This window comes from Sycon ciliatum, chromosome 1 (genome assembly GCF_964019385.1).
Source record: "Sycon ciliatum chromosome 1, ocSycCili1.1, whole genome shotgun sequence".
NCBI classification, from domain to species: Eukaryota; Metazoa; Porifera; class Calcarea; order Leucosolenida; family Sycettidae; genus Sycon; species Sycon ciliatum.
In genome coordinates this window covers 12096523-12122502 of record NC_088643.1, presented here as the reverse complement: position 1 = coordinate 12122502, position 25980 = coordinate 12096523, and the positions used below count along the sequence as shown (strand labels likewise).

Genomic DNA, 25980 nt, shown 5'->3' with positions numbered 1-25980 from the left:
TGTCTTGTTCAGTTGCGGGGAGATCCTTCAGCACAACCTGTGGGTGGTACATGAACGACATGTGAACGAAAAATGTCTAAAAAAAGTTACATACTGAATTGCCATTGTTCACACAGTGGCTGGAATACTAGGACAGTGTATATCTCGCCTACAGATGTGAACTTCCTCAGAGTCAACTCAAAACCGTGCAGCAATGCTGAGAGCAGGCACATGTACACTGCTTTCCTGTCTGTTCAGGTATAGAGTGGCTTCACATCTTTGTCATGTGACTAAATGTGTGCAGAAAGTGATCATGGCATGTGCATGTGGACAGTGGAGCCAACATGGCCACCGACATCATGTGACCCATAGATGCTGAGGTTGAGTGGAGGTGGAACTTGGAACCCGCCCGGGCTGTGTGGTCATGTGATATGTGTGCAACAGGTCTATTGCCAGGCCATGCTGTACATTGCACCATCTCTCTCTCTCTCTCTCTCTCTCTCTCTCTCTCTCTCTCTCTCTCTCTCTCTCTCTCTCTCTCTCTCTCTCTCTCTCTCTCTCTCTCTCTCTCTCTCTCTCTCCCTCCTCACTTCCTTCCCAGTCTGTGAACTATGTATTGTACAGTACTGCTAATAAGATCCTATTGCCTGAGTCAAGCTTGCTCCCTGCATCAGTTCACTATCCCAGTGTTGGCAGGTCTGGGGCTCTACCAAATACTAGTGCAATGTAGTCCCCAGTAATATATTATCTTCACTGAAGCTCACCTGTAACCGTGTGTGTATGCTATGTATGTGTCGTGTTGCCATGGTTTTGTTCAGCTGGGAAGAGCGTCTTGATAAGCAGGGTAGAACATACTTTGTGGATCATGCGTCAGAAACCACCACAAGGACCAGACCACTACCTTCGCCCACTGAGTATGTCACTAGGCCTGCTGCGGCTGTGTGCGTGCATGTGTGTGTGTCTGTGTGTCTGTGCGCTTGCATGCTTTCGTGTGTGCATGTGTCTGTGTGTCTCTGGGGGGCTTCTGGAATGGCTCCGGGTTACTGCAGCGAATGAATTTTGGGAAATTCTGGTTGGGCGGGGTACCTTCCCATGGCTGAGCTTGTATGTGTATGTGAAAGAAAAAGAAAAAAAATGGAAAAATGAAAAATAGGGATTCACTGGCCAGAAAAAGTCACTTCAAACAGCTGTGTGGTGGATACCAGGCTAAAATAGTGGCGGAAAATTCATCAGCCTTTCAAGCTGTTGAATGGTGTAATCCCAGCACAGGAAAGTTGCTATGTCTAACATAGCTGTTCGCTATCATCGCTCCCGCGATGGGCATGTCTGAGGTCTGAGGTGTGTATGTGTGTGTTTATGTGTGTGTGTGTGTGTGTGTGTGTGTGTGTGTGTGTGTGTGTGTGTGTGTGTGTGTATGTGTGTGTGTGTGTGTGTGTGTGTATGTGTGTGTGTGTGTGTGTGTGTGTGTGTGTGTGTGTGTGTGTGGTGTGTGTGTGTGTGTGTGTGTGTGTGGTGTGTGTGTGTGTGTGTGTGTGTGTGTGTGTGTGTGTGTATCCTTTCTTTCACTCTCCTGGGTGGTTTCCAACAGCCAGTGCATGCCGGAGTATGTGGTGTGATGTGTGTGCGTGAAAAAAATGAAAAAAGACCGCAAAAATTAGGGATTCACTGGCCAGAAAAAGCCACTGCATAGCTGTGTGGTGTAGACCAGGCTGAATAGTGGCGGTCAATTCTTCAGCCTTGCAAGTTGTTGAATGGTGCAATCCCAGCACAAGTGCTATGGCTTCTGCTGTAGCATCGCTATCATCGCCTCCGGCGATGGGCATCAAATGGTCAAATGGTGTGTGTGTGTGTGTGTGTGTGTGTGTGTGTGTGTGTGTGTGTGTGTGTGTGTGTGTGTGTATGTGTGGTGTGTGTGTGTGGTGTGGTGTGTGTGTGTGTGTGTGTGTGTGTGTTGTGTGTATGTGTGTGTGTGTGTGTGTGTGTGTGTGTGTGTGTGTGTGTGTGTGTGTGTGTGGTGTGTGTGTGTGTGTGTGTGTGTGTGTGTGTGTTGTGTGTATGTGTGTGTATGTGTGTGTGCGTGTGCCTGGGAGGGGCTGTACTTGCATGGTAGTTCTTCAGTAATGCGAGTGAACTACTGAGAGTCCATCGCAGGACCAGCAGGGGGGGGGGGGGGATGCGGATGTGTATGTGTGTGTAGGGGGGGGGGGGGTGCGGATGTGTGTGTGTGTGGGGGGGGGGGGTGGATGTGGTGGTTGTATGTGTGTCCCATATGGTGCAGTGGTATGTGCAGTCGATTTCCAATCGAGAGGTTGCGGGTTCAATTCCCGATGATTATGGTCGCACATGTCTTTCTTCTCTTTCTCGGACTCTTCCTGACTCTTCTTTCATTCTCCTGGGTGGTTACCAACAGCCATTGTATGCTGAAGTATGTGGTGTGGTGTGTGTAGAAAAAAAAGAAAAAATGGAAAAATGGAAAAAGAATAATAGGGATTCACTGGCCAGGAAAAGTCACTTCAATCAGCTGTGTGGTGGATACCAGGCTAAACATAGTGGCTGTCAATTCATCAGCCTTGCAAGCTGTTGAATGGTGTAATCCCAGCACAAGTTGCTATGTCTAACATAGCTGTTCGCTGCCCATCGCTTCCGCGATGGGCAGGTCTGAAGTCTGCCTGTTCTTGCATGGTAGTTGTTCAGTATTACGAGTGAACTACTGATGAGTCCATGGCAGGAGGGGGGGGGGGGGGGGGGGATAATCACACAAGACCTTTGATTTTCTGTAGGATCCCACACGGTATATTCCTACTGTCCCTCTGTATGACCCCTTCTGGGGCCAATGTGACCTTGTAGCAATGGGTTGATAGAACAGGCGGGAGTCTTTCAGTGTGTGTATGTGTTTGAGAGCATGTGCACCCGTGCATGTGTGTATGTGTGTGTGTGTGTGTGTGTGTGTGTGTGTGTGTGTGTGTGTGTGTGTGTGTGTGTGTGTGTGTGTGTGTGTGTGTGTGTGTGTGTGTGTGTGTGCATGTATGGGCACTTGTGTTGGTGATATCTTTTTTGTCGAGCGAATGTGCGCTTGCTCGCCTCACTGCCTATCTCCCTGACCAGTTTGTAAGCTGGTCGTATTCACTCAACATACCCTGCTGCCACTCAGATTGGTCTTGCACCGTGTCAACCTGTTACCAGTAAACACAGACAAGTTCCAACAAACGTTTCGAGATTGCCAGAGTTGATTCTAAAGACAAAGTCACTTCTCCCGTCACAAACACTCACACCTCTTCTCGTCTTCGTCTCGCATAATCACACAAGACCTTTGATTTTCTGTAGGATCCCACACGGTATATTCCTACTGTCCCTCTGTATGACCCCTTCTGGGGCCAATGTGACCTTGTAGCAATGGGTTGATAGAACAGGCGGGAGTCTTTCAGTGTGTGTATGTGTTTGAGAGCATGTGCACCCGTGCATGTGTGTATGTGTGTGTGTGTGTGTGTGTGTGTGTGTGTGTGTGTGTGTGTGTGTGTGTGTGTGTGTGTGTGTGTGTGTGTGTGTGTGTGTGCATGTATGGGCACTTGTGTTGGTGATATCTTTTTTGTCGAGCGAATGTGCGCTTGCTCGCCTCACTGCCTATCTCCCTGACCAGTTGTAAGCTGGTCGTATTCACTCAACATACCCTGCTGCCACTCAGATTGGTCTTGCACCGTGTCAACCTGTGACCAGTAAACACAGACAAGTTCCAACAAACGTTTCGAGATTGCCAGAGTTGATTCTAAAGACAAAGTCACTTCTCCCGTCACAAACACTCACACCTCTTCTCGTCTTCGTCTCGCTCAATCAGAAACACATGAACTGCATGGTTGTGTATACCAGGATTAGCGACCCGGAATCTCCGTGTGTGTGCGTGTGTGTGTGTGTTGGCGTGTGTGTGTTTGTGAGGGACAAGGGGTGTGGGTGGACAAGGGGTGGGTATGTGTGTATGTGCGGAGGGGGGGGGGGGGTGTACATTGGGAAAACAAATGGCAGAATGTGTCAGGAAGAATTCGTTAGCAGGGAATGTCATTTCTGTGGTATGTGTGCAACGTATCCTGTTATACGGTCACCTGTTTGACAGCTTGATGTTATTCATATTGGGTACAAGCACTGCCTGTAGATTCCAGTCATAATGTCATTATGAGTCATGATTATTATAACAAAGACTTCTTTAGTTCATTCTTAATTATATCATCAACGCATGCAATCCATAAGACGAATTGTGTGTCCAGAGCTTCAAGTAAATGTGTGATTCTGCCTGTGTGTGTGTGTTGTTTGGTATGTGTGCTGGTGTGGTGGCTTGTGTTTGGGTGCGTGTGTGTGGTGGTGTATGTGCACCCTCTCTGTTGTACACTCTCCAGGGCTAGCTGAGCTTATGAAGGTCTCTATTGGATAGTGTTTAGCAGTTGAGATTGGTGAACTTGACCAGCACTGGACAAGGATCATTTCCAGCAGCTACTGCAGTAAGAGATACTCCAACAGCACACTACCTGTCATTGATCACAACACTGTGACATCACTTGTATAGACATGATGTATACAGATTGTCTATGACACACACAGTGTTGTGTTAGTATGTAGATATAATGATCAACTGAACTACATGTACTGTCTAGTCCAGTCTACTGTGGTATCAGTTTAACTGAATGTGTTCATGTCTACTCTCACCTACTGTTTTTACACTAGTCACTGTACAGAATAGTTACCGCTATGTCAGTTAAACCTGCAAAACTCTACTCTACACATGTTTATACTGCAATGTATATTGCCATAGCAGTGTCAGCATCTGCGCAGCTCCTTCAACACCATTTCCAATTGTGGCCGGCTTTTCAGTAGACCACAGGACCTATCCTGCCTGAACATGGCAATGTGTCCAAGGTCCAATGGGTTTGTGTGTACGTACGTACACGCGTGCGCACGTGTTTGTGTGCGTTTGTTTGTGTATGTATTATGTGTCTGTACGAGTACTGTAGTTGGTGTATTTTTACTAAGACAGTACAATACTCACTATTCATATTTCCAGCTCCTTCACCATAACAATGAGAGCCAGGCAAGTATAGAAGAGCGCATGCTCCAGTGGTTCTCTAGTGCTGTGCTGCTCTCCTTCTCACTCTTGGCTACTCTCTTGTGTAAATACTTCGTCCGTATAATTATTCAATACTACAAAACCCCTGTGTTCTGGAAGTGTGAGGGGACTTAGTTTAGTCGGGAGCTAACATGACTGTGTGTGTGTGTGTGTGTTGGGGGGGGGGGGGGTTGCACATGGATGTATGTGTGTGTGTGTGGGGGGGGGGGGGTGCACATGGATGTGCATGCACGTGTGTGTGTGTGTGTGTGTGTTTGTTGTGTGGGTATATACATACTCAGCGGGACAGCATGCCAAACTAGAGTGTGCCCATTCATCCCAAGCTCATGATCGGGATCCTACCTCTGCCAGTATTTGTTGTAATGATCAAATTCATCATGGTTCAGATCTACAATGTACTGTCGTGAACATTGAAATCAGATGGGATGACCTGGACCGGCACCCTTACTTCTGTTTGCATGTACACACACTATAGTTTATGTACTGACTGTAAAAATGGACCAGCTGTGCTCACGGCTGCAAGGTCAGTGCCCAGTGGCCGCTTCACTTCTCAACTGTTTTCAAAGCCCACGACAGTACCTTCAAGTGTAGATAAATGGAGGTGGCAAACGTCACGGACCATGATTCTGCGGCGATACTGCACCCAGAGATCACTAGCCGTGCTCATGGGCAGGCAGAAGAGTATGTATTGTCTGCGGGGGCGGGGGTCTGAGCCCTTTGGATGTGGATGAGCAGATAGTTTAGATTTGCCACGAGCGCAATGGCACACAGTGTTCAAGGGGGGGGGGGGGGTGCCAACAGCAAGTTGCAGTGTCGGCATGCCGGTATCGTACAGGCACGCCTAGACTGCATGTGATTTCAGGCTTCATACTGCAACACTTTGTATGAAGTAAGCGTAGTACTTCAAGTATAAAGTACCTTGAATAGTGACACAATTAAGTACCGGTAGTCGGGTACAGAAAACAGAGTGACTTGGGAGCAAGTAGTAGTGATGTCATAGCAGGACAGCTGGAAAGTAGTAGTGATGTCATAGCAGTACAGCCGGAAAGTAGTACTGATGAGTGATGATATAGCCAATGCCCCGCTTGTAACATAAAAATATTCATAATACCAGTACTGTCCCTCTCCATGCTTCCAGGATGGTGGAAAGGGCGGAAATTGAAATGGAAAACAAATTGTGAACGGCCCTAGGTGAGAAAGAGAACATAACTTCTTGGTGATCGCCGTCGGAAACAATGCACATTGGCTATGAGAGTTGTCACTGATAGGACTGGAAGATTGAACAATGCGATGTCGTTATTTAACCACCTATGATAGAACACAGATTGGGCCGATCTAGGGCACTAGTGAATTTGCCACAAAAAAAACCATAGCTATGTGAATAAAAATAATAATATCAGCGGCATACTTGAAGTAGTGAGGGTAGGTAAGTGTAATTTGTCATGTGACCAGCATTGATGGTGGATATGCTAAAATACATATACATGTAGAGTAGTGATGATACTAGCATTGAAACTGGAGAATGGGACGGTCAAGGGTGGACTGGGAGGAGACTAGCATTGAAACTGGAGAATGGGACGGTCAAGGGTGGACTGTGAGGAGACTAGCATTGATACTGGAGAATGGGACGGTCAAGGGTGGACTGTGAGGAGACTAGCATTGAAACTGGAGAATGGGACGGTCAAGTGTGGACTGTGAGGAGACTAGCATTGAAACTGGAGAATGGGACGGTCAAGGGTGGACTGTGAGGAGACTAACAACAGCAGTGAGGATGCACACATGCACATGCACTGCACACTGCACATACACTGCCGACTTGACCTTTTTACTGGAATTTCTTCGGTTCGTCCGGAATCAGAACGTTGGCTGGGGTGGTGCCAAGTAGCATGGAATGGCACTCGTACGACTTTGATAGACAGAAGCGACTGTCTGTGCCATACAGAAAATCAAAGATCCCCAGCATGCCGAAGGTTGAACCTGCAGCAGCCAACATAAACAAAAAAATAATATCAGGTTTTTATATACGAGGTACACAAACTCATCGGCAGGCACATGGGCCTAGCATGGAGTCAGCAGTGAGACGGTGCTGGTGGGACCTGCCATGCTCAACTGACCAGAGGTCTCGGCATCATCGAATGGCAGACTCACCAAACTGAGGGCATTGCAGTACATTGGATCAGAATCAGACAATACATATAGGAACATTCATGGTAAAAAGAGACAACAACCATGACACTGGTATGCAAGTGAACTGCTGCCGTGCTGGAAACAGGGAGCATTTCTTTTCTGTTGATGGGGCAGCGATTGGGGGAGTAATAAAGTCGTCACCAAAAGAAATCCAGCCAGTGCCATGGATACCTATACAGTGGCATGGTGCCTGTCACAATCGCATTCATGCATTTACAGTCATTAGAGGGTCTACCAGCATAGCACTGAACTAAAACAGTCCGCGGCTCTGCACTCTGCCTGCTGCAGTCGAGTCGAGCACAGCACAGACTGTAATCGAATTCCTTTCTACTTTAGGTCGGACCCTAGAGCACTACCAATTCCGTCTGTAAGCTCCCTCGATCCCTCACGACCACACACTCAAGACCCCAAATACGGCTTGTTTACAGGAATTAGTCTAAAAGGAGAGTAAAAAGATCCACAAAAGCCAGCCTGATGCCGCGAGGTTCATGCCCTCACGCGCATCAAAGAACCATAGCAAAAATGGCGCACAGCATGATCAGATCACATGATCATGCTCTGATCAGCGATTCAAAGCGAGTCAACATATGATAACTAAATTATTTGAATCTTTCGAAAAACTATGATGTCAAAACATCAGTACATTTAGAGAATTATTTGAACAAGATCGAAGGAGAAGATTGATTACTTTATAGTCAACTGCAAATCATGCAATTCCATTACACCTCACCGCCTGATGACATAACCATTCATGCAATGAATACCTGAATGTCATCAACAAACTTATACTACACCTCACCGCCTGATGACATTATAAATAAAAGCACAAGAATAATAAAACAGAAACAAGTAAGGCAAAGAAGATGTCACGAACATACACATGACTTGAATATACACACATACGCACACACGCACGCACGCACACATACCCACACAGATGCGCACACGCAGGCCAACAACGGAAAGTTAGTGACTATACCGTGCTGGTGGTACAATAGCAGCCCTATCACGCAAGCCATATGCCCGCATAACTGAGGGCTCGGCTGCTGGCAACACACGGACATACGTGGCACTGTCACTGTCATTCTCTGCAGCGGCACCATCCACAGGTGCTGCTGGGGCTGGCTCTGTTTGCAACGCATTAGGCTTCAACAGTTCCACATTGACCGTTTTCTCACTAATCCGGCCGGTACTGGAGTTGGTGCTGCTGATGACAACGGTAGACGGTGACACGATATGCACTACAGACCAACCAGGTTCATATGGAGTCATCCGTTTCTGGTGACGTTCTGGGCGACGGAGAAGAACTGGGGCACCAACGACAAACGGACACTCACTCTCTTCAGTCAAAACAGCATCAGACTCGGCCACAGTATCATTGACAAAGTCACGAATCCGAGCGCACTTCAGTGATAGTTCAGCTGACCAGGACATAAGCGAACCTTCGACAACAGGACGCTCTACGATCAGGTCACATGGCTCCCAGTTGACCATGGCCATCATTGGCGACATCTGGATGGCAGCATGGGGGCGAGTACGGTAGTAATACAGTAATACCTGGAGCTCTGTCAACCAATCAGACGACGAGTCAATGGTCTTACGGATCATATTCAGCAGGGTACGGTTAAAGCGCTCAGCGCTGCCCTGCGACTGCGGGTGGCGAACTGCGCCGTGGCGAACATGCACACCGAAGACATCAAACAATGCAGAGACCATGGCATTACAAAACTCTGACCCATTGTCGCTGCGAATGACACGTGGAGGACCCCATCGGGTACACAACTCCACCAGGCCGGCAGCAACACTGGACGCATCATGTCTCTGAAGCGGAATAATTTCTGCCCACTTTGTGAAAGAGTCAATACAGACCAACACACAATGACACCTGCCACTATGACACGCACCCAACTCAAGGGTATCAATGTGGACTACTTCCCACGGTCGGCTGGGCGAGTCGGAACGCACTTTCGGAACTGGGCCAGCAGACATAGAGCTGGCACAACGACAAGGGCTGCAGTCTCGGACATACTGCTGACAACTCTCAGCTAGCTTGGGAAAATAGCACCGACGGCGGATACTGCGCCACATGGCCTCCCAATTGCCATGGGCAGTAGCAGAATGTGCAGACGACAATACCTCTTCACGAAGCGACATAGGTAAAACGGGCACTGCGACTTCACCATCTATCGGGTCCTTTACACTGCGGTACAATACACCTTCAACGACTACAAGCTGATGCTGCACACGCTTGAATGCAGCCACAGACACAGGCTTACCAGCTACCAAGTCAGAGATAGTGGCACAAATCAATTCATCACGTTGCTGTTCAGCAGCTATCTTGTCAAGTGAGACAAAAACCGATGACAATGATGGCAACGGCACAGAAACAGAGATACCACACGTACCCTCATGGCGACGCTCATCTGCAGACTTGAGAACAGTCTTGGCGAGAGCTGTCCATCGGTGCGGAACACGGGTCAGGCAATCGGCATGATTCTGCTCACTTTTCACCCACGCGATGGTGACCTTGAGCCCAGCAACAGCGATCATGTCCGACAGGATAGCCAAACGACGTTGCACCAGAAGGGCTTGCAGACCCGACACTTTGACACGGGACGCGTTCCGTAATGTAGCTTGAATCCACCCGTGTACAGTCTTAGAGTCGGTCAAGAGGTGCACTTCACTGACGTTCCAGTCAACAGCCAATTCCAGAGCTCGGATGGCGGCTTCTAGCTCTGCGACATTGATATGCCGCTTGTCGTCCTTGGCCCTGAGCCACGCGCGGTCTTCCACTGTTACACCGCCTGCTTCCAGGACAACACCATACGCCAGGTCAGATGCGTCACACCACACTTGCACTCTACCGGTACTGACTGGAACATGCCACTGGCCACGCACTGGATCCTCGGTGCACAGACGAGCAGATAGATCACGACAGCACTGGTACACTACGTCAGACACTTCGCTGTCCCAGCTGCCACATTCGGATGACAGACGCTTGACGAAGCTGCATGCTGTACGTAACCACCCACAGATCGGGTAGTGACCAATGACGCGGCCGCACCAGCTAAACAGACTGCACTTGGTGATACGCACTGGTAGAGACACATCGATGTCACGGCGAACCCATGTCACTTCGCCGGTTGCATCCTGCTGCAACTGTAAGCCCAGCACTCGAGCTTCAGGCAGCTGTTCAGCAGGTTTCGTTGCGAGGCCGTACTCTGCCAACTTTGCCTCGGCTTCCACTTGGTGATTCTTTGCAACAAACACATCGTCGACGTAATTGTCGGCTCCCGGAACATCGCGCAGGACCCACTTGACTATGGCGTCCATCATCTTTGGAGCGACAGATAATCCAAAACCCATGCGCTGCATTACGAATCGTTTGCCCTTCCACAACACAATCTGGAAGCACTGAAGCTGCTCTGCTACATGAACTTGCAGGTAGGCCTTCCGGATGTCCATGAGGACATACTCGTGTGCAGGACCAGCCTTGCGCCACTTGCGCAGCTTGTCTCCACAGATAGGGGCCTCTCTGCCAGGCTCGGACTTCACAAGACGATTCAGCGACCGGTAATCCAAGAACGGTCGCACTGGAGTAGACTGTTTGTGCTCTTGGACCTGCGGGATGAGCGGCAGAACACACTGTGGGGGACCATGAACTGATGTATCGTGCGGGACCAGCCAGCCGTTGTGGATCCACAAATCAACTTCATCTTGGAACAACTTCTCTTGCTCCGCCGTCAACTTATGGCGCGAGTATTCTCCGATACCCGACCCAACACTGGCTTCGGGACCGACGCCATCATTCCATTGCCATGTCAGTTCCCACCGGCTCAGTACATTATTCCAGCGTACGCTGCCATCACTCGTTGAAAGTGTGACGTTACCGACCTCATCCTCATCCACTGACACATACGGTAGTGGATGCTCTGACTTCTTTTCTGCGGCAGCACAGACAGGTTCAGCAGCTGTAAAGACCACTGACGCCAGATCATCGCCATCGTAGCGTACGCGAACCTCACCCACAGCTGATATCAGGGTCAAGCCAATTAGTACATCTGCACACACTGACTTGAGATCTGCCACAACGAGCGCCTCCACCTCTGTCTGAGTCAGCACAACATTCACCGAGTCTTGTCGTGATAGTGTGACTCTGGTAGCGCCCAAGACTGGCAATGGCCGTCCATCGACTGCAGAAATCTGTGCATTGGAGGGGGTCAGCTGGCAGTGCAAGGCCTTAGCCAACTGGGCAGACAGCAACGTTTGGGAGGATCCCGTGTCTACCACTGCAACAGCACGATGTTCCTCCACGCCAAGCAATTTTGCATCGACGTACACGTGAGGCAGACGAACATTTGTCGATGGCACACACAGAACGTGACGAACGGATTCACCAGAAACTGGAGCAGCAGCAGATGCTGACGTCTTACTACTGCGGGACTTCTTCCACACTCCTCTCTCGGGACAATCTTTCTTGAGGTGTCCCTCCGCATCGCAAAAGTGACAGATCAGACGCCAACCTGAGTTACCACTAGCACCATCTCATCGTTTCTTAACTTTACTCGGGCAGTTCCGTGAAATATGCCCGACTTCATGACACTCGAAGCACAGCACTGAACTGGATCGTCCTCGCCCGCTGGATGAGGATGACGACTTCACCGAAGACGCTGCTATGGCCGACACACCACCCGACATGTGCGACACCGAAGTGCGCAGGCGACGAACATATGCCATGCAGGCTCCAATTGATGACGTGTCACCATTCCATGTCAATTGGTTGGCTTCTGTCGACGGCAAGCCCCTTATGAACTGCTCGATGAGCATGGGTGACTTGCCGTCCGCTTCGATTTTATGTCCGGCTGCAATCAACAACTGGCGCAAATCCGCAGCGTATGCATCCACACTCTCGGATCGACCAAGGGTGCGCGTAACAAACTGGCCATACGCCTGTCCTGTCGACAGCGTGAAGGCATCACGCAGCCGTTGTTTCACACTGTTCTCTTTTTTCTTATCCTCATCAGAGAGCTCATCCCACACTAAAAAGGCATCTCCATCCAAGAATAACGGAAGTTGTGCCATTCGCTTTTCCTCTGTTGTCCATTGTTGAAGTTGAGCAGCCACCATAAACTTTCTCCAAAAGACATCAAAGTCATCGCGAGCTCCACGATACTGTTTCAAATACGAATCAAATTTGGAGGACATGGTGCATACAAGGTGTTCACCAGCACGCGCAACAGTTCCTTTATCGTCCGCGACGTCCAAATTTGTCACACTGACAGCACTGACACTCGAACTTTGATCAGTCTGCTCACAACCAGCACTACCACGTTGCTGTTTTTGGACTGTATTTCCACGACCACGACGACTTTTCCGGGGCATCCACGTGGGTTTCGGTACCAAATCTGTAATCGAATTCCTTTCTACTTTAGGTCGGACCCTAGCCCCTCCCGGGTTTCGGCACCAAATCTGTAATCGAATTCCTTTCTACTTTAGGTCGGACCCTAGAGCACTACCAATTCCGTCTGTAGGCTCCCTCGATCCCTCACGACCACACACTCAAGACCCCAAATACGGCTTGTTTACAGGAATTAGTCTAAAAGGAGAGTAAAAAGATCCACAAAAGCCAGCCTGATGCCGCGAGGTTCATGCCCTCACGCGCATCAAAGAACCATAGCAAAAATGGCGCACAGCATGATCAGATCACATGATCATGCTCTGATCAGCGATTCAAAGCGAGTCAACATATGATAACTAAATTATTTGAATCTTTCGAAAAACTATGATGTCAAAACATCAGTACATTTAGAGAATTATTTGAACAAGATCGAAGGAGAAGATTGATTACTTTATAATCAACTGCAAATCATGCAATTCCATTACAAGACTGTGCACTGCAGAGCACAGTCCCGACAGCAGAGCATGTGCCATGCACTAGGCTTGTACACTAGCACTAGCAGTGGCAGTGCATGCTACCCATGCACAGTGCATGCTACCCATGCACAGTACAGCTACCAGTAGCAGTGGCAGTGCACGCTGCCCATGCACAGTACAGCTACTGGTAGCAGTGGCAGTGCATGCTACCCATGCACAGTACAGCTACCGGTAGCAGTGGCAGTGCATGCTGCCCATGCACAGTACAGCTACTGGTAGCAGTGGCAGTGCATGGGTAGCATGCACTGCCACTGCTACCAGTAGCTAGCATAGCATTGGGCGGATTGTTTGGCGACGACTGTATTCTTCTCTGTGCAAATTTCGAAAAGTTAGCACGTGGCTTTATACATGCAGTCAGAACATGGGGGGGGGGGGGGGGGGCTCAAGTCAGATTTTTGCATTCACCGCCTCCCATGTATGTGCAGGGTATTAGTACAGCTACCAATCAATGCAGAATGCACACACTACACTACTAACTTTGCATGATGGTAGTCGTGGTACTCGTTGGACGGCATGAACGGCAGGTGGAAGCCGCCCCACAGTGTGCGACGGACACGGAGGCCAGCGAGATGCAGGCCCACAGCAGCAGCAGCATACAGTGAGAGCCGAGCACGACGGGACCAGCCATTACCGGCAATATGTTTGAGAGGCAATGCTCGACCGGGTGACAGTACAGACCAGAGATTCTGATGGGCACGATCCACTCGTGGTGAAACTTGTGAACGTGTTTTTTCATCGCTGCCAAGCTCCTCAAGAGGCTTCAGCACCTGGACTATCCTTTCTGCTTTCACTCACTGTAATAATGGCTGGCAACCCTGGCCACGTCATTGGTCACAAAGCTCGCTAGCAGTGGTCACTCGCCCCGTGTCCGAAATTTCGAGTCCTCTGTCTCATACTCTTGGACGATACATGTACCGAACCAACTGTATAGATCCGATAGAACAACAAGACACGTGCACTATTGCAGGCAACGATTTACATCTGTTGACCATCTAGCCACGCACTGAATTATTTCCATTTTGACGTTTGAATAGATGTTCAAAATATCCAACACGCAGTTCAGTTCAGTTGGCTCAGTCCTCCAGTCTGCGGTCATCAACATCATGCCATTCATCGCGATCAACACGCGTTCTCTTACAACTCGGTCTGGCTTTCTTCAATCTTGACCATTATCACTACCATACTACAACAGTTTACTCGATTCATATCACTGCAATCATCAGCCGATAATCCAAGGAACCGAAAAAAATCCTATCAGCTATGTCAGATCAACGCTTTCTTCGTGCACGCATGCGCCATGGCAACCATGACCGGAGTCGGAGGCTGGCGGAGAGTCGGAGACCTCACCCGGTAGAAGTCTACCCTCACTCACTGACAGTCAGTGAGTGCGTTCGATTACACACTTGAATCGATTCATGAATCCATTCGCATGCATTCAAGTCGTTCGATTTCATGTCATGAGCCCTGGAATCGATTCGGAATCCATTCGCGCTATTCACATGGGGTGATGTGAATAGCGCGAATCGATTCATGAATCGATTCGTGAATCGATTCGCGCGTGTAATCGAACGCACTCACTGAGTGAGGCCCGAGGGTAGACTTCTACCGGGTCTGTGACCATGGTGACTCAGGCCCAACGCCGGCCAAATGCGAAGGCCACTGCCACTTGCCAGTACTGGCAGTAGGAGATCTACTGGCTGCACCGACCGCGTTGTCGTTGTCATCTCCTTCCGACTATTTTTTAGTATTTTTTTACTATTCTCTTAGTGCTGATACTGATACAGTGATAGCGAAGAGCCCAGGCGATCGAGCTGATGCTGAACATTTCAAGCGTGATTTTCGAAGAATTGTTTGCCTCCATGAAATTCGCTCTGTACCTGAGCCACAGCTGATGAACGGCTTGTACTTGAAAGTACGTGTTATTGCTTGAGAAAAGACAACTCTTTGATCCTAAGAAGTTATACAGTAACTCGATTTCGATCGTGATCAGTCCGCAGTGCGAGTGAACTGTGGTCACGCGGACAGGCAGGAGTGTGAACAATGGCAGACAGGGTGCGCTATAACATAGCCTTCCTACTTTCCAATCTAGATGCATCCGTGATCTTGGAACTCTTGCTGGAGAATGATGTGCTGGACGTTGATGAATATGATACTGCCTCTAGCAAGGAAAACGTGAAGTCTGATCTGACAAAGTACGTGGTGAGGCTGATGCTGAAGAAAACAGAGGAACAGGTCGACACGTTCCTGAGGCTCATTCAGCACAGCCAGCCTCATGTAGCGGAACATGTCGCCAGTACCATGGCAAAGCGACGCGATGCAACTGCCAGTGGGAAAACTGACCATCCGACGAAGCCAATATCAATGTCGGCAGATGATGAGTCGACACTTGGCTCGTGCTCCGGTAAGTGTTCACATTGATTACAGTGGCGTAGGAAGATTGGGGGGGGGGGGGGCTCGTTGAACATTCGTGTAACTACATGACTAGCACAGTTCTGCTCAATGAAATCCAGTCACAGCATCACTCAAGTACGCGCTGGGCGTTGCGCAGCCCTAGACCTGCAAACATTGGGCTGCAAAATGTTGCAAGGCACACACTTGAGTGACACGACTGGATTTCATTGCGCAGCACTGTACTTGTTAGCAGTGAGAAGTGCTTACAGAGATCATCAGTTCATGCATTGACATCCATCATATTGAGAGCTGACCCTGGGTGGGTTCAGTTAGATGGACATGGTCTGGAGATTATATCCTGTACACACAACTTGTACACACTCTCTCTAACGGTCTCAAGGCTACACTGCAATTGATATACATTAGATCAAATTTTCGGTCAATGCCCATCATCAGGAATTCCTGATGATGGGCATTGACCGAAAATTTGATCTAATGTATATCAATTGCAGTGTAGCCTAGAGACCGTTAGAGAGAGTGTGTACAAGGTGTGTGTACAGAATGTATGGATTCGAGTATTGGCTACAGTGGAGTCTCCAAACCTTGAGTACATGAGCACTGTATAGATCTACAAGAAATGCAGGTGCCACCGACGTGAAGTACTGTCATGGGTCACTAGATTATTGCTAGGGAGTTCAGTTCCAGCCTGGGTCAGGTGAAAACTGCAGTCACAACTTGCGTGTACATTTACAATGGGGCCCGCGTGAGATCTCTTTGGCCTGACTTCGAGCCCGCCCGCTTCTATCTGATCCCGTGGCCAGTACTCCCTTGTCAATGCTATTTTAGGTAGCTGAGGTCATCGCCTTTCCATTGATGCCACACATGCCATGCTTGAACAAAAAGGGAGGAGCCGTGGTTTGCACAGAGGCATAGCGAAGTACTGATCTCAACCAGATTCATACTCGGGCCCGGGAGGTACACCCAATTTCCGTGTTCAGTAGCCTCGAATTAGTCTAAAACAAGAGGATTCTAGAACAGTTAGCCTCGCACTGTATCGCAGTAGAAGGAAAATTATCACAGAAGCCAGCCCACAGCGATTTCCCGGTGTTGGACGTAAAATTCGAGTGAATTGCGCACTCACTGTAGAAGCTGTGACGGTGAAAGCATGTGAGTTGTGCAAGCAGGCACACCCGACATGCATGACGTGCAGCACGTGCATGCACACGGCATGCATGAGCACATCCTGTACCTCCATGCACTTCAGTTCGCACGCGCATCTATGCACCAAATAGTGCAGTGCTGGACGGAAACCACACCGTCCCCATTCATACTTGAATTGCTTTCTGTGACTGCTCAGTTGTTCATTTTACAAACTTCAATCATAGCTTTAACTTTGGTTTAGGTAAAGTAAAAAGTAATTTATCGTGTCCGTTCCTGAAGGGAACTCACGACGGCCGCTAACACCCGGTAACCCCTAGCGGCATTGCCTTTGGATTGCCTTGGAATTTATGTTTCAAACTTTCGCAGGTCGTTTCTGAAACCTTCCCAGTTCACAAAAAATAGCGTTTCATGCGAAACTTTCGAATATGATTTTTCGAGTGAAGTTCCTATTATTGCTTTGCATCGTAGCTGCTGATGAGGGTAGTTTTTCTCAAGTTCTGCAGTTTACTTCGAAATCGCAAACATTGCTTTAGTCGGAGTCAGTTGGTCTCATTGCTACGCCGGCCGCAGCTATAGTGCAGCATTCCAGACAATACCACTTTCCAGACAAAATGTTCAACACAGACTCAGTACAGTAGTTCTTGGAGAGAGAAGATTGCAAGGTACTTTGGCGGCAGTCATAAATTTGAACATTTCCCTGGAAATACTGAGCACGGAGTTATCAGCCATTATTCAATGACCTCCAAAAGATCTCAGTAAGTCAAGATAGTCATCAACACCATTGTGGAAAATACTCTATCAGTGGAACATGACTTTGTTACTAGTCATAGAGTTCTACCACAACCGCTAGTAGGAGATAAGCCCGGGATTCTTGTTTGTAATAGCTGGAACCGGGGCGTTATTTGGGATCGTGAACGTATCCCTCTCGTACGCCAGTCACCTGGTCACCGTGCCTGCAGGGTACAACTTACTAGCCTGTTTGACCTTTTTTGGGTGCAGTCCTGTCACTCGAGTTGAACCTTGGTGTGAAAGTAACACTTAGTTGTCGCCTGCTGGCGTGGTGACCAGGTGATTTGGGCACCCAGGAGCACGTGACCGCTTGTTCAACCATGTTCGATTGGGAATAAAGGAGGAACGCTGCATCGTAGCCTTTTCGGACCAAAACCAGTCGACTCAGCGTCCAAAAGACTACAACATATGGGCCAATCGCGGTCATCCGTGCTTTTATAAGAACGAAATGGCGCTTTTAGTGACATTTTGCATACAAATCCCCATCTAGTAGGGCGCAGTCACCCAGTTTCGGTGGAAGTGCGCGAGTTCGATTGGGATTCAAGTAGGAAGGGAACGTCTCAGCTTTCTCGGACCAAGACCATTCGACTTAGCACCCCGAAGACTACAACTGGTGAAATTTTAATTTTTGCCTTAACTTCCCCTTTAAGTGGTACCATGAGCAAGTATCAGGTGGCGCTCCAGTGTTGGAACTCAACTGGCCACGCAAGCGGAAAGAGTGAGTGCGTTTGATTATGCCCGCGAATCGATGTTGAATCCATTCATGAATCGTCCTTGACTATTCACATTATTATTATTATCATTATTATTACTACGAAGTAGTGGTTGCGACTTCGGCGATGATTTGTAAGAAATGGTTTGTAAAGTCGGCGGAATAGCGCGAGCTCCGGTGTGGGGAGCAAACCATTTATTATTATTATTATTAGACACAATCTCATAGCATGTGACAAGCATAGCTAATGCAGGGACAGAATCCCCTGAGACAAGGGCGTTGAGCCAGCCACGGCAATAGTAAGCTAGGAAAACAAAGCAAATATGAATTAAAGCAGAAAATGAATGGAAAATTACAAAGAAAAACGATTAACGGAAGTGAGCACTATCAAAATTCGTGCATCACCCAGGCACATCACGCCATGTTAGGGTAAATGGATTCCAAACCGATTCCAGGGCTACATGACATGAAATCAAATGACAAGATTCCATTCATGAATTGATTCATGGCAGTAATCGAACGCACCCAGTGTGGCCGAGGAGACGGTCAATAGTTCACCACTGAAATCTCACAAACGTTGATTGACCTGAACAATCGGAACTGAGGTCAATCGTCGTTCAAGCGACTAGCAAGCAGGGGGAGGAGGGAGTAAGTGTCTCCCCTGTGACTGTTTGGACATGGTGCAAGGCACTTCAGATGCGGAGGCGGCAACGATACCGTGATCAAGCCAAAATTGACCACCGAGCACAAAATGAAGCGCATGAAATTTGTCCTCTTCCAATTGAACGAGCGGACCATGAAATTCTCGGACCTGAAAAACGTGAAGCATGGAGTGGAGAAGTGGTTCTACACGATGCATGACAGCCAGGCCTGCAGAGTATTCCCGAACGACAAAGGAGAATATTGTGTTCGTGGTCCGCCGCTCGTCTTCCATAAAATCACGCATGTCCAAAATGATGACGCTCGCGGTTTGTGCTCGGTCCCCGAGTATGACTTCGATGGTAAGCTTGATGAGTGGAGTTTTATGCTAGTGCCTGTAGTGGTCAGCCAAGCCATACTTGTGTAGACAGTGTGAGTCAATGCGAGTCGTGTACAGGCAGAAAGTCGTCAGTAAAATTGGTGTATTCGTAAGCATGCGACAGAAAATGTGGTGGTTTCACGAGGATGCAACATACACAACCAGTGATGCTGGTGTGCGTCCAGCCATGTGGAAAATTTGGGACTGGGAAATGGAAGGTTGAAAAGCCGCATGGCTCGAAGAAGTGCCCAGAAGCCGACCAGCCACTGCTGTACCTGCACGATGGTGCATGCACACAGCAAAAATCAATGCATGTGTGTTTGCAGCGTGGGGGAAAACGAATAGATTCGACATTCAGGTTGTTGTTCAGCCGGCAAAAGTCCCGATCTCCACATGGACGACTTGGCATTCTTCCACTGCCTGAAGAAAGACTCGTCACCCGTGGCGAAGGAAACCAGAAAGGAGCTCAGACGTTCTGCAGGCTTTTGATATGTGCTGGCAGGAGTATGGCACCTCCCATGGCATTCTGGAGAGCGGCGGAGAGAAAACTACCAGCGCCACCGTGCACGTCATCAAGCTGACAATTCAAGCAAAGAAGTACCATGTATTTTTTCTCATCAACTTTCCAAATTTGCAGAGCAAAAGCTGTCAGCGCTGGAGACGGAAGTCAGCGAAGAAGCAGTGCTTCTTCGCTGACTTCCGTATCCAGCGCTGACTGCAGACTCAATGCAGGGAATGACTTGCCATCGGATTCAGATGAAGAGTGAAGCTAGACCCTTCGAAACAAACTGTGTGTCATCTATAGACGACCATCTCTCATATGCTGCTTTGTTTTCACCTCTGCGAAATGTGGTTGTAGCCATAGAATGCTTTTCACGAAACTGTAAAATGCAACAAAGTTTTGCTTAATGGAGGAAGTAGGTCAAACATCCCTTTTGAATGAGTTTCAAAACTGACAATAGGTTTAACTCATGCTTTCTGTTATCTTGCTAGGTATCACCATGGCAACAGTTGGCAAACCGGAAACACAGCCATTGCAGCACACAGAGGGAGATGGTGAGGCAGACCAGCAACGGACCTCCAACAGATGTGAACCAATCTTCAAACAACCAACATCAGCTGAAACAACCGCCAATGTAACAAGAACGGGTATGACATGCAATACAACACAGGATTCAGCTAGATCAGGAACTTCAAGCCAGTCATCTCTACCAGACCAGGACGAACACTTCACTGGCAGGGATCACATTGTTACAGAGATCAGTCACAACATTCTCACAACAAAGTCCAAGTCATCATCTACACGTGTGCAGAGTCTTGTGGCACCAGCTGGTTTTGGTAAGACGTCCGTAGCCATTGCTGTGGGACATGTATGTCGCAATGCTGGTTGTCGCGTGGAGTTCTTTGACTTACGCGGTGTAGCTGGTGTTGACGCTGTCCAGGCAATGATTCAAAACCGACTCGAAACAAACCCAGCTTCATCTGAAACTACTGGCAAAGCAACGAAATCAACTGATGGCATGGATGATGATGGTGGCAAACACCACATGTTATGTATTCTGGATAATGCCGAGGATGCTATGCAGGCGGGTGCTGATAAAGATTTCCAACTACAAGATGTCATCAAACGACTACTTCGACTACAACCCCATGTCCATGTCCTACTGACAAGTCGTGTTTACTTTGACCTACACGCTGCCCAGTTTAAACTACAACAACACCGTCTTGATGGTCTGACAAAGGTTTGTGCTGTTGGTCTTCTCCATGGTCTATGTGTTGAAGGTAGTGTGAGCATTGAAGATGCACAGAGGTTAGTGGATCATTGTGGAAATGTTCCACTTGCTGTACGCATTACAGCTGGCCTCCTACTAGGTGGTCGATTAACTCCAACCATGTTGCTGTCGTTATTCCAAGATCTTGGTCTCGATGTGTTCAACAATGATGGTCTGAAACCAAATCATCGAATCCTGAAGCTGTTGGAATTAGCATACAACACATTACAACATGATGACAAGGAATCATTCCATGCTCTAGCTCAACTGCACTCCTCATTCTCATCCAAATGTGCTTGTGTGATGGTAGGATTGGCTGACACTAAGGCCAATGTGGTTCATCTTGTACGTTTTGATCCGTTGATCAAGATTTGTTTCCTGGATTACAATTCGTATTTGGATCGCTACTCTTTGCAGCCATTCATCGCCGAGTTTGGCCGTTACCAATGCCCTGAAGACAAGCAATGCATGTACCAACGGCGAATTTGCAAGCATTTCCTAGGCTTTGTAAAGGAAGCTGATGACTGTAGAGGTTGTGGTGCAGACAAAGCAGTGTTTTGGAGTTACCAATTGCTTCAGGAAAAAGTGAATATACAGATGTCGTTGTCTGTTGTTGATGTTTTGTCTGGAGATGACTTGCTTCCTTTCTCTGGATTAACAAAGTGGCCGGGTATCCTACTTGCCTTGTTTGGGAGAGCAGCATTTGATGGAGAGTTTTTGAACAGGATACAAAGATTGGATAAAGCACCGCTATCTGCACAAGCTGACAGCATTTGCACCTCGGTCCAGTTTTATATTTCCCGTCTAAGCATTGCAGATTCTGATGTCACTTTTGAGAGTTCGGATTCCAGAACCCAAATGCTCCTGGAGAAATCTGAACAAGATCCGACAAGAGTGGATTCACAGTTGCAGCTACCTTTGATGCAACTTTCTCTGGAGTCATGCAGGGTATTCATGTCTCTGGACATCGACTTCAGGGAAGGACAGCTTGAGCCCAGCCAGGAAACACTATCCCGTCTTCAGGTGGTGTACCAGCGTGTTACAACAACACTGAGAATGGGTCTTGCAACAGGTGTCACTGAATGTGCCTTGAAACTCATTCAACTGTATTGTTCCACTCTGCTAAACAAGGATATGCCCAATGTACAGGTGGTAGAAGACCTTGCTGGGAGAGTGATGTCATCACGCTTCCTATCACAGGATGGTGCAGTCCCTTCATGTACTGGAATGTACGGTTTTCTGCTACAATGCATCGCTGTGATCCTGGGCAAGGTTATGTCAAGTTCTTGTAGCAGTGAGTGGATTATTTCACCATCATTGATTACAACACTGGGTATACCACTGTGCAAGTGGAAACACGTACCAACTGCTATCAGTCGCGAGGTCAATGTCCATGGCGACTATACCACTGTGTCTGCTAATCGGATACAACGCTACCTGTACTCCATGGATAATGACACAGTGTCCACACTACTGGCAATGTACTGGAATGATGTGTACAGCTACCGGCACAGTTCCTTGGTAGTAAATGGAAGGACACACACAACTCCAACTGGTCTCACTCTACCAGCACAGCATCCCTTCAACATTGTGATGGACTATGTCAGGAGATGGTGTAATGGCTCAAATCCAGCAGATCACACAACAGCACTGATTAACAACTGTAGCCAGAACAAGATACCTGATCTGGAAGTGATGCAGTCTTGTATTCTGACAGCTAGAACACTGCTCAGCATTGAGGTAAGCTGGTAGTGCAGTGTACACAATTCAGGATACCATAACTGTTTTTCATCCACATTCCACTCTGAATGGAACATTGTATTGCAAACCAGTGTACTCAGTAATTATCTACTGTATAGTGTCTGTCTCTCTAAGGTTGATTTCTTGAAGAACACAGAGGGGAATGTGATAATTTTGAACATTGTCAACTAGTGAAATGGAATGTGTAGCTTTCCGCTATATCAGTCTGATTTGTTATTATTGTGCATGATGTTCTCTGTTTTGAGTGTACTGGCCTCAGTTACTTTCTTTTCTACACTGTTCTTTGTTGTGTGCTTTGTTGTAGAATACTGTCTTCGCGACTGATGTTAGTTCCAAACTCTTCCCAGCGTTGAAGTCATTGGTTAATGATCTCAGTGCTTACCTGCCAAGCAATTGTGCAACTGGTCTCTCAGTGTCTGGAATTGTGTACTTACCACCACAAGCTGGAGACGATACTCTACTACATAACTCTCTCATTGCTGCCCTGCATCGTCAATCCAAGAGAGGCCGTGTGAGCATTGATCACCACATTGCACTACAGGAATGGTGTCCACGTGTAGCGGCATGTTTTGTCTGCTATGACCTGGACAACATCGAGCCATGTCCTCGTTGTGGCATGGCTTACCTGTGTGGCAAACATCGTCAAACTGGTGAACACCTAAGTGAACACAACCAACACTGTACTATGCTGGTAGTACTCAGACATCGCATACCACAGTAAGTTGGAGTGTCAAGATCGACTCACATGACAGATTTCGAGTGCTGTGTGATAAACTGGTGTATTAGTGCCTTGCTAGGGGGATGTGTGTGTGTGGGGGGGGGGGGGGGAGGTGGGATGTGTGTGTTGGGGGTGGGGGGTAGGTGTGTGGGTTTTGGGGGGGGGGGGGGGAGTTGGAGGGGAGGTGTGCGAACCAAACTTTTAATCATCTGTAACATCATCACGACTTATTTTCGAACTGCCTATTTTTACTTCCCATTCTTGATCTTGTGTTACACTGCAACATATGAGCATTAGCATGCTATCGCGAATTAGCAGCCAGCCCAGCGAGCTGGCCCGACCTGCGCGCATGCGCGAATCACGTGGGCACGCGCCCTTCAAGATCCTGTACAATGTCTCTTGCATGTCATTGCTGTTTTGACTTTCGAGCGTGCAACTTGCAGAACATCTGTTCCTAAACAAATTCCTTCTGTTTAGACTTTCAAGCTTGCATTCTCGTATCTCTACGCTTCAAATTCAGACTTCAATAACGCTTGTTGGTGCCTGAAACAATGTCGTCGTCTACAGTGGACCGTCGACTGTGGACTTTTAGCTTGCGCCAGCATCAAGTTTCCTGAAGTACCTCCACGCTTCAAATTCCGATCTCAGCGACCCTTGTTTGTACCTTGAAACAATGTCGTCGTCACCTACCGGCATTCAGCCTCTCCGGAGCTCCTCACTCTACCTGGCTCCGCCGCCCGCCTACTGGGAACGCAGCGATGGCCGCCACGCAGCACCAACACTGCAACAGCAGGCGCGAGCCTGACGATCGTAATCTGTATCCAGAGATCTAGAGAGGTGAGTTCGTGGACTTTGATTTTCGGTTGGAAGTTCAACGTGCCGCATCCACTGCCGTCGACAATGCCACCCAGCCTCTCCTCGCTCTACTTGGATCCGTATTGCCGCTCACCGCCAGCAGGCCGGACCCTACTGGGAGCGCGGTGCAGCGACGACCGCCATGCAGCACCATCAGCAGGTGAATTACCTGACTGTCCTACGGGCCCTTCGAGTGAACTGCCGAGAGTCCATCGCAGGACCAGCAGGGGGGGGGGGGGGGGTGCGGATATGTCTGTGTGTGTGGGGGGGGGGGGGTGCGTATGTGTGGGTGGGGGGGGGGGGGATGGGGGTTGTATGTGTGTGTATGTGTGTGTATGTGTGTATGTGCATGGGGGGCTGTACTTGTATGGTAGTGCTCAGTATTACGTGAACTACCGATGAGTCCATGGCAGGAGGCGGAGGCGGAGGGGGGGGGGGGGGGGGGGGGGGGTGCTCACACAAGACCTTTGATTTTCTGTAGGATCCCACACAGTATATTCCTACTGTCCCTCTGTATGACCCATTCTGGGTCCAATGTGACATTGTAACGATGGGTTGATAGAACAGGCGGGAGTCTTTCAGTGTGTGTATGTGCTTGAGAGCACTTACACCCGTGCGTGTGTGTGTGTGTGTGTGTGTGTGTGTGTGTGTGTGTGTGTGTGTGTGTGTGCGCGTGTGTGGCTGCATGTATGGGCACTGGTGTTGGCGATATCTTTTTTGTCGAGCGAATACGCGCTTGCTCACTTCACTGCCTATCTCCCTGGCCAGTTTGTAAGCTGGTCGTATTCATTCAACATAGCCTGCTGCCACTCAAATTGGTCTTGCACTGTGTCAACCTGTGACCAGCTAAACAGACAAGTTCCAATAAAATGTCGCAATTGCCAGAGTCGATTCAAAAGGCAAAGTCACTTATCCCGTCACAAACCCTCATGCCTCTTCTCGTCTTCGTCTCGCTCAATGAGAAACACATGAACTGCTTGTTTGTATATACTTCGAAGTATGAGGATTAGCGACCCGGAGTCTGTGTGTGTGTGTGTGTGTGTTGGATCCCGGGACGGATACCCTGATGCCATCAATCCTTTTTCTGCGCCTTGGCCTCACCCACTTACTGAGGTGTGGTGAGCCCATAAGTGGGATCATTCTTTTTTACTCTCTTTCTCACTCCTGTGTGCAGCCACACCATACATGCTCCCACCCCTAACACACCTCACTCACATACACACACACATACACACGCACACAGCAACAACAAACAGCCTCTGCGGGGACAGCAGCAACAGCAAGCAAATATATTGTCAACCGAGTAACGGCGACAATAATAAACAGCTTAAAGCAACTCAACTAGATCATCAAGATTATTGCCGTCTGCAATCTGAGCACACCGGAAATATCCAAACGACTCAACAAGATAACCATTCACTAGGGCGGGCGGGCATGGGCACTACACTTGCAAAGCAAGAAGAAAAAGAGTGCCGCAGCCGGAGCGCATGCTCCTAATATCTCGCATTTGCGAGCAGCAAATGTTACGTCATGCAAAAGTAAGACAAAAAAGAACTACATTTCGCGCTTCTTTCCTACGTCCGCCAACGAGAA

The 25980-nt window shown here is 48.5% G+C and overlaps 2 protein-coding genes and 1 long non-coding RNA gene across 3 annotated transcripts in view; 2 read left to right on the top strand and 1 right to left on the bottom strand.

The window, feature by feature from the left end:
* The window catches only part of LOC135813530 (uncharacterized), a 25924-nt gene extending 20753 nt beyond the window's left edge, over nt 1–5171 (top strand). Inside the window, exons 6-7 of the mRNA XM_065326623.1 lie at nt 798–893; nt 4365–5171. Coding sequence (XP_065182695.1) covers nt 798–893; nt 4365–4374 — 106 coding nt within the window. The 3' untranslated portion in view covers nt 4375–5171. The remainder of the gene's footprint in view (nt 1–797; nt 894–4364) is intronic.
* An 867-nt stretch (nt 5172–6038) lies between these two features.
* On the bottom strand, nt 6039–14428 carry LOC135806850 (uncharacterized). Its single transcript, XR_010551309.1, has 2 exons — nt 13688–14428; nt 6039–7066 (listed from the first exon to the last, which is right to left on the bottom strand). It is a non-coding gene; the product is annotated as an uncharacterized LOC135806850 (long non-coding RNA).
* A 522-nt stretch (nt 14429–14950) lies between these two features.
* On the top strand, nt 14951–23535 carry LOC135811949 (uncharacterized). Its single transcript, XM_065325260.1, has 3 exons — nt 14951–15611; nt 20275–22793; nt 23119–23535. The coding sequence occupies exons 1-3, from the start codon at nt 15251–15253 to the stop codon at nt 23533–23535; spliced, it is 3297 nt and encodes a 1098-aa protein (XP_065181332.1). The 5' UTR covers nt 14951–15250.
* The last annotated feature ends 2445 nt before the right edge of the window (nt 23536–25980 follow it).

What these genes read in the sequence shown, in the direction of transcription:
- LOC135811949 (XM_065325260.1), top strand. Translation starts at nt 15,251, where the DNA reads ATGGCAGACAGGGTGCGCTATAACATAGCCTTCCTACTTTCCAATCTA. An exon ending in GACACTTGGCTCGTGCTCCG is followed by an intron (nt 15,612 to 20,274) that starts GTAAGTGTTCAC and finishes TTATCTTGCTAG; the next exon opens with GTATCACCATGGCAACAGTT. An exon ending in GAACACTGCTCAGCATTGAG is followed by an intron (nt 22,794 to 23,118) that starts GTAAGCTGGTAG and finishes GCTTTGTTGTAG; the next exon opens with AATACTGTCTTCGCGACTGA.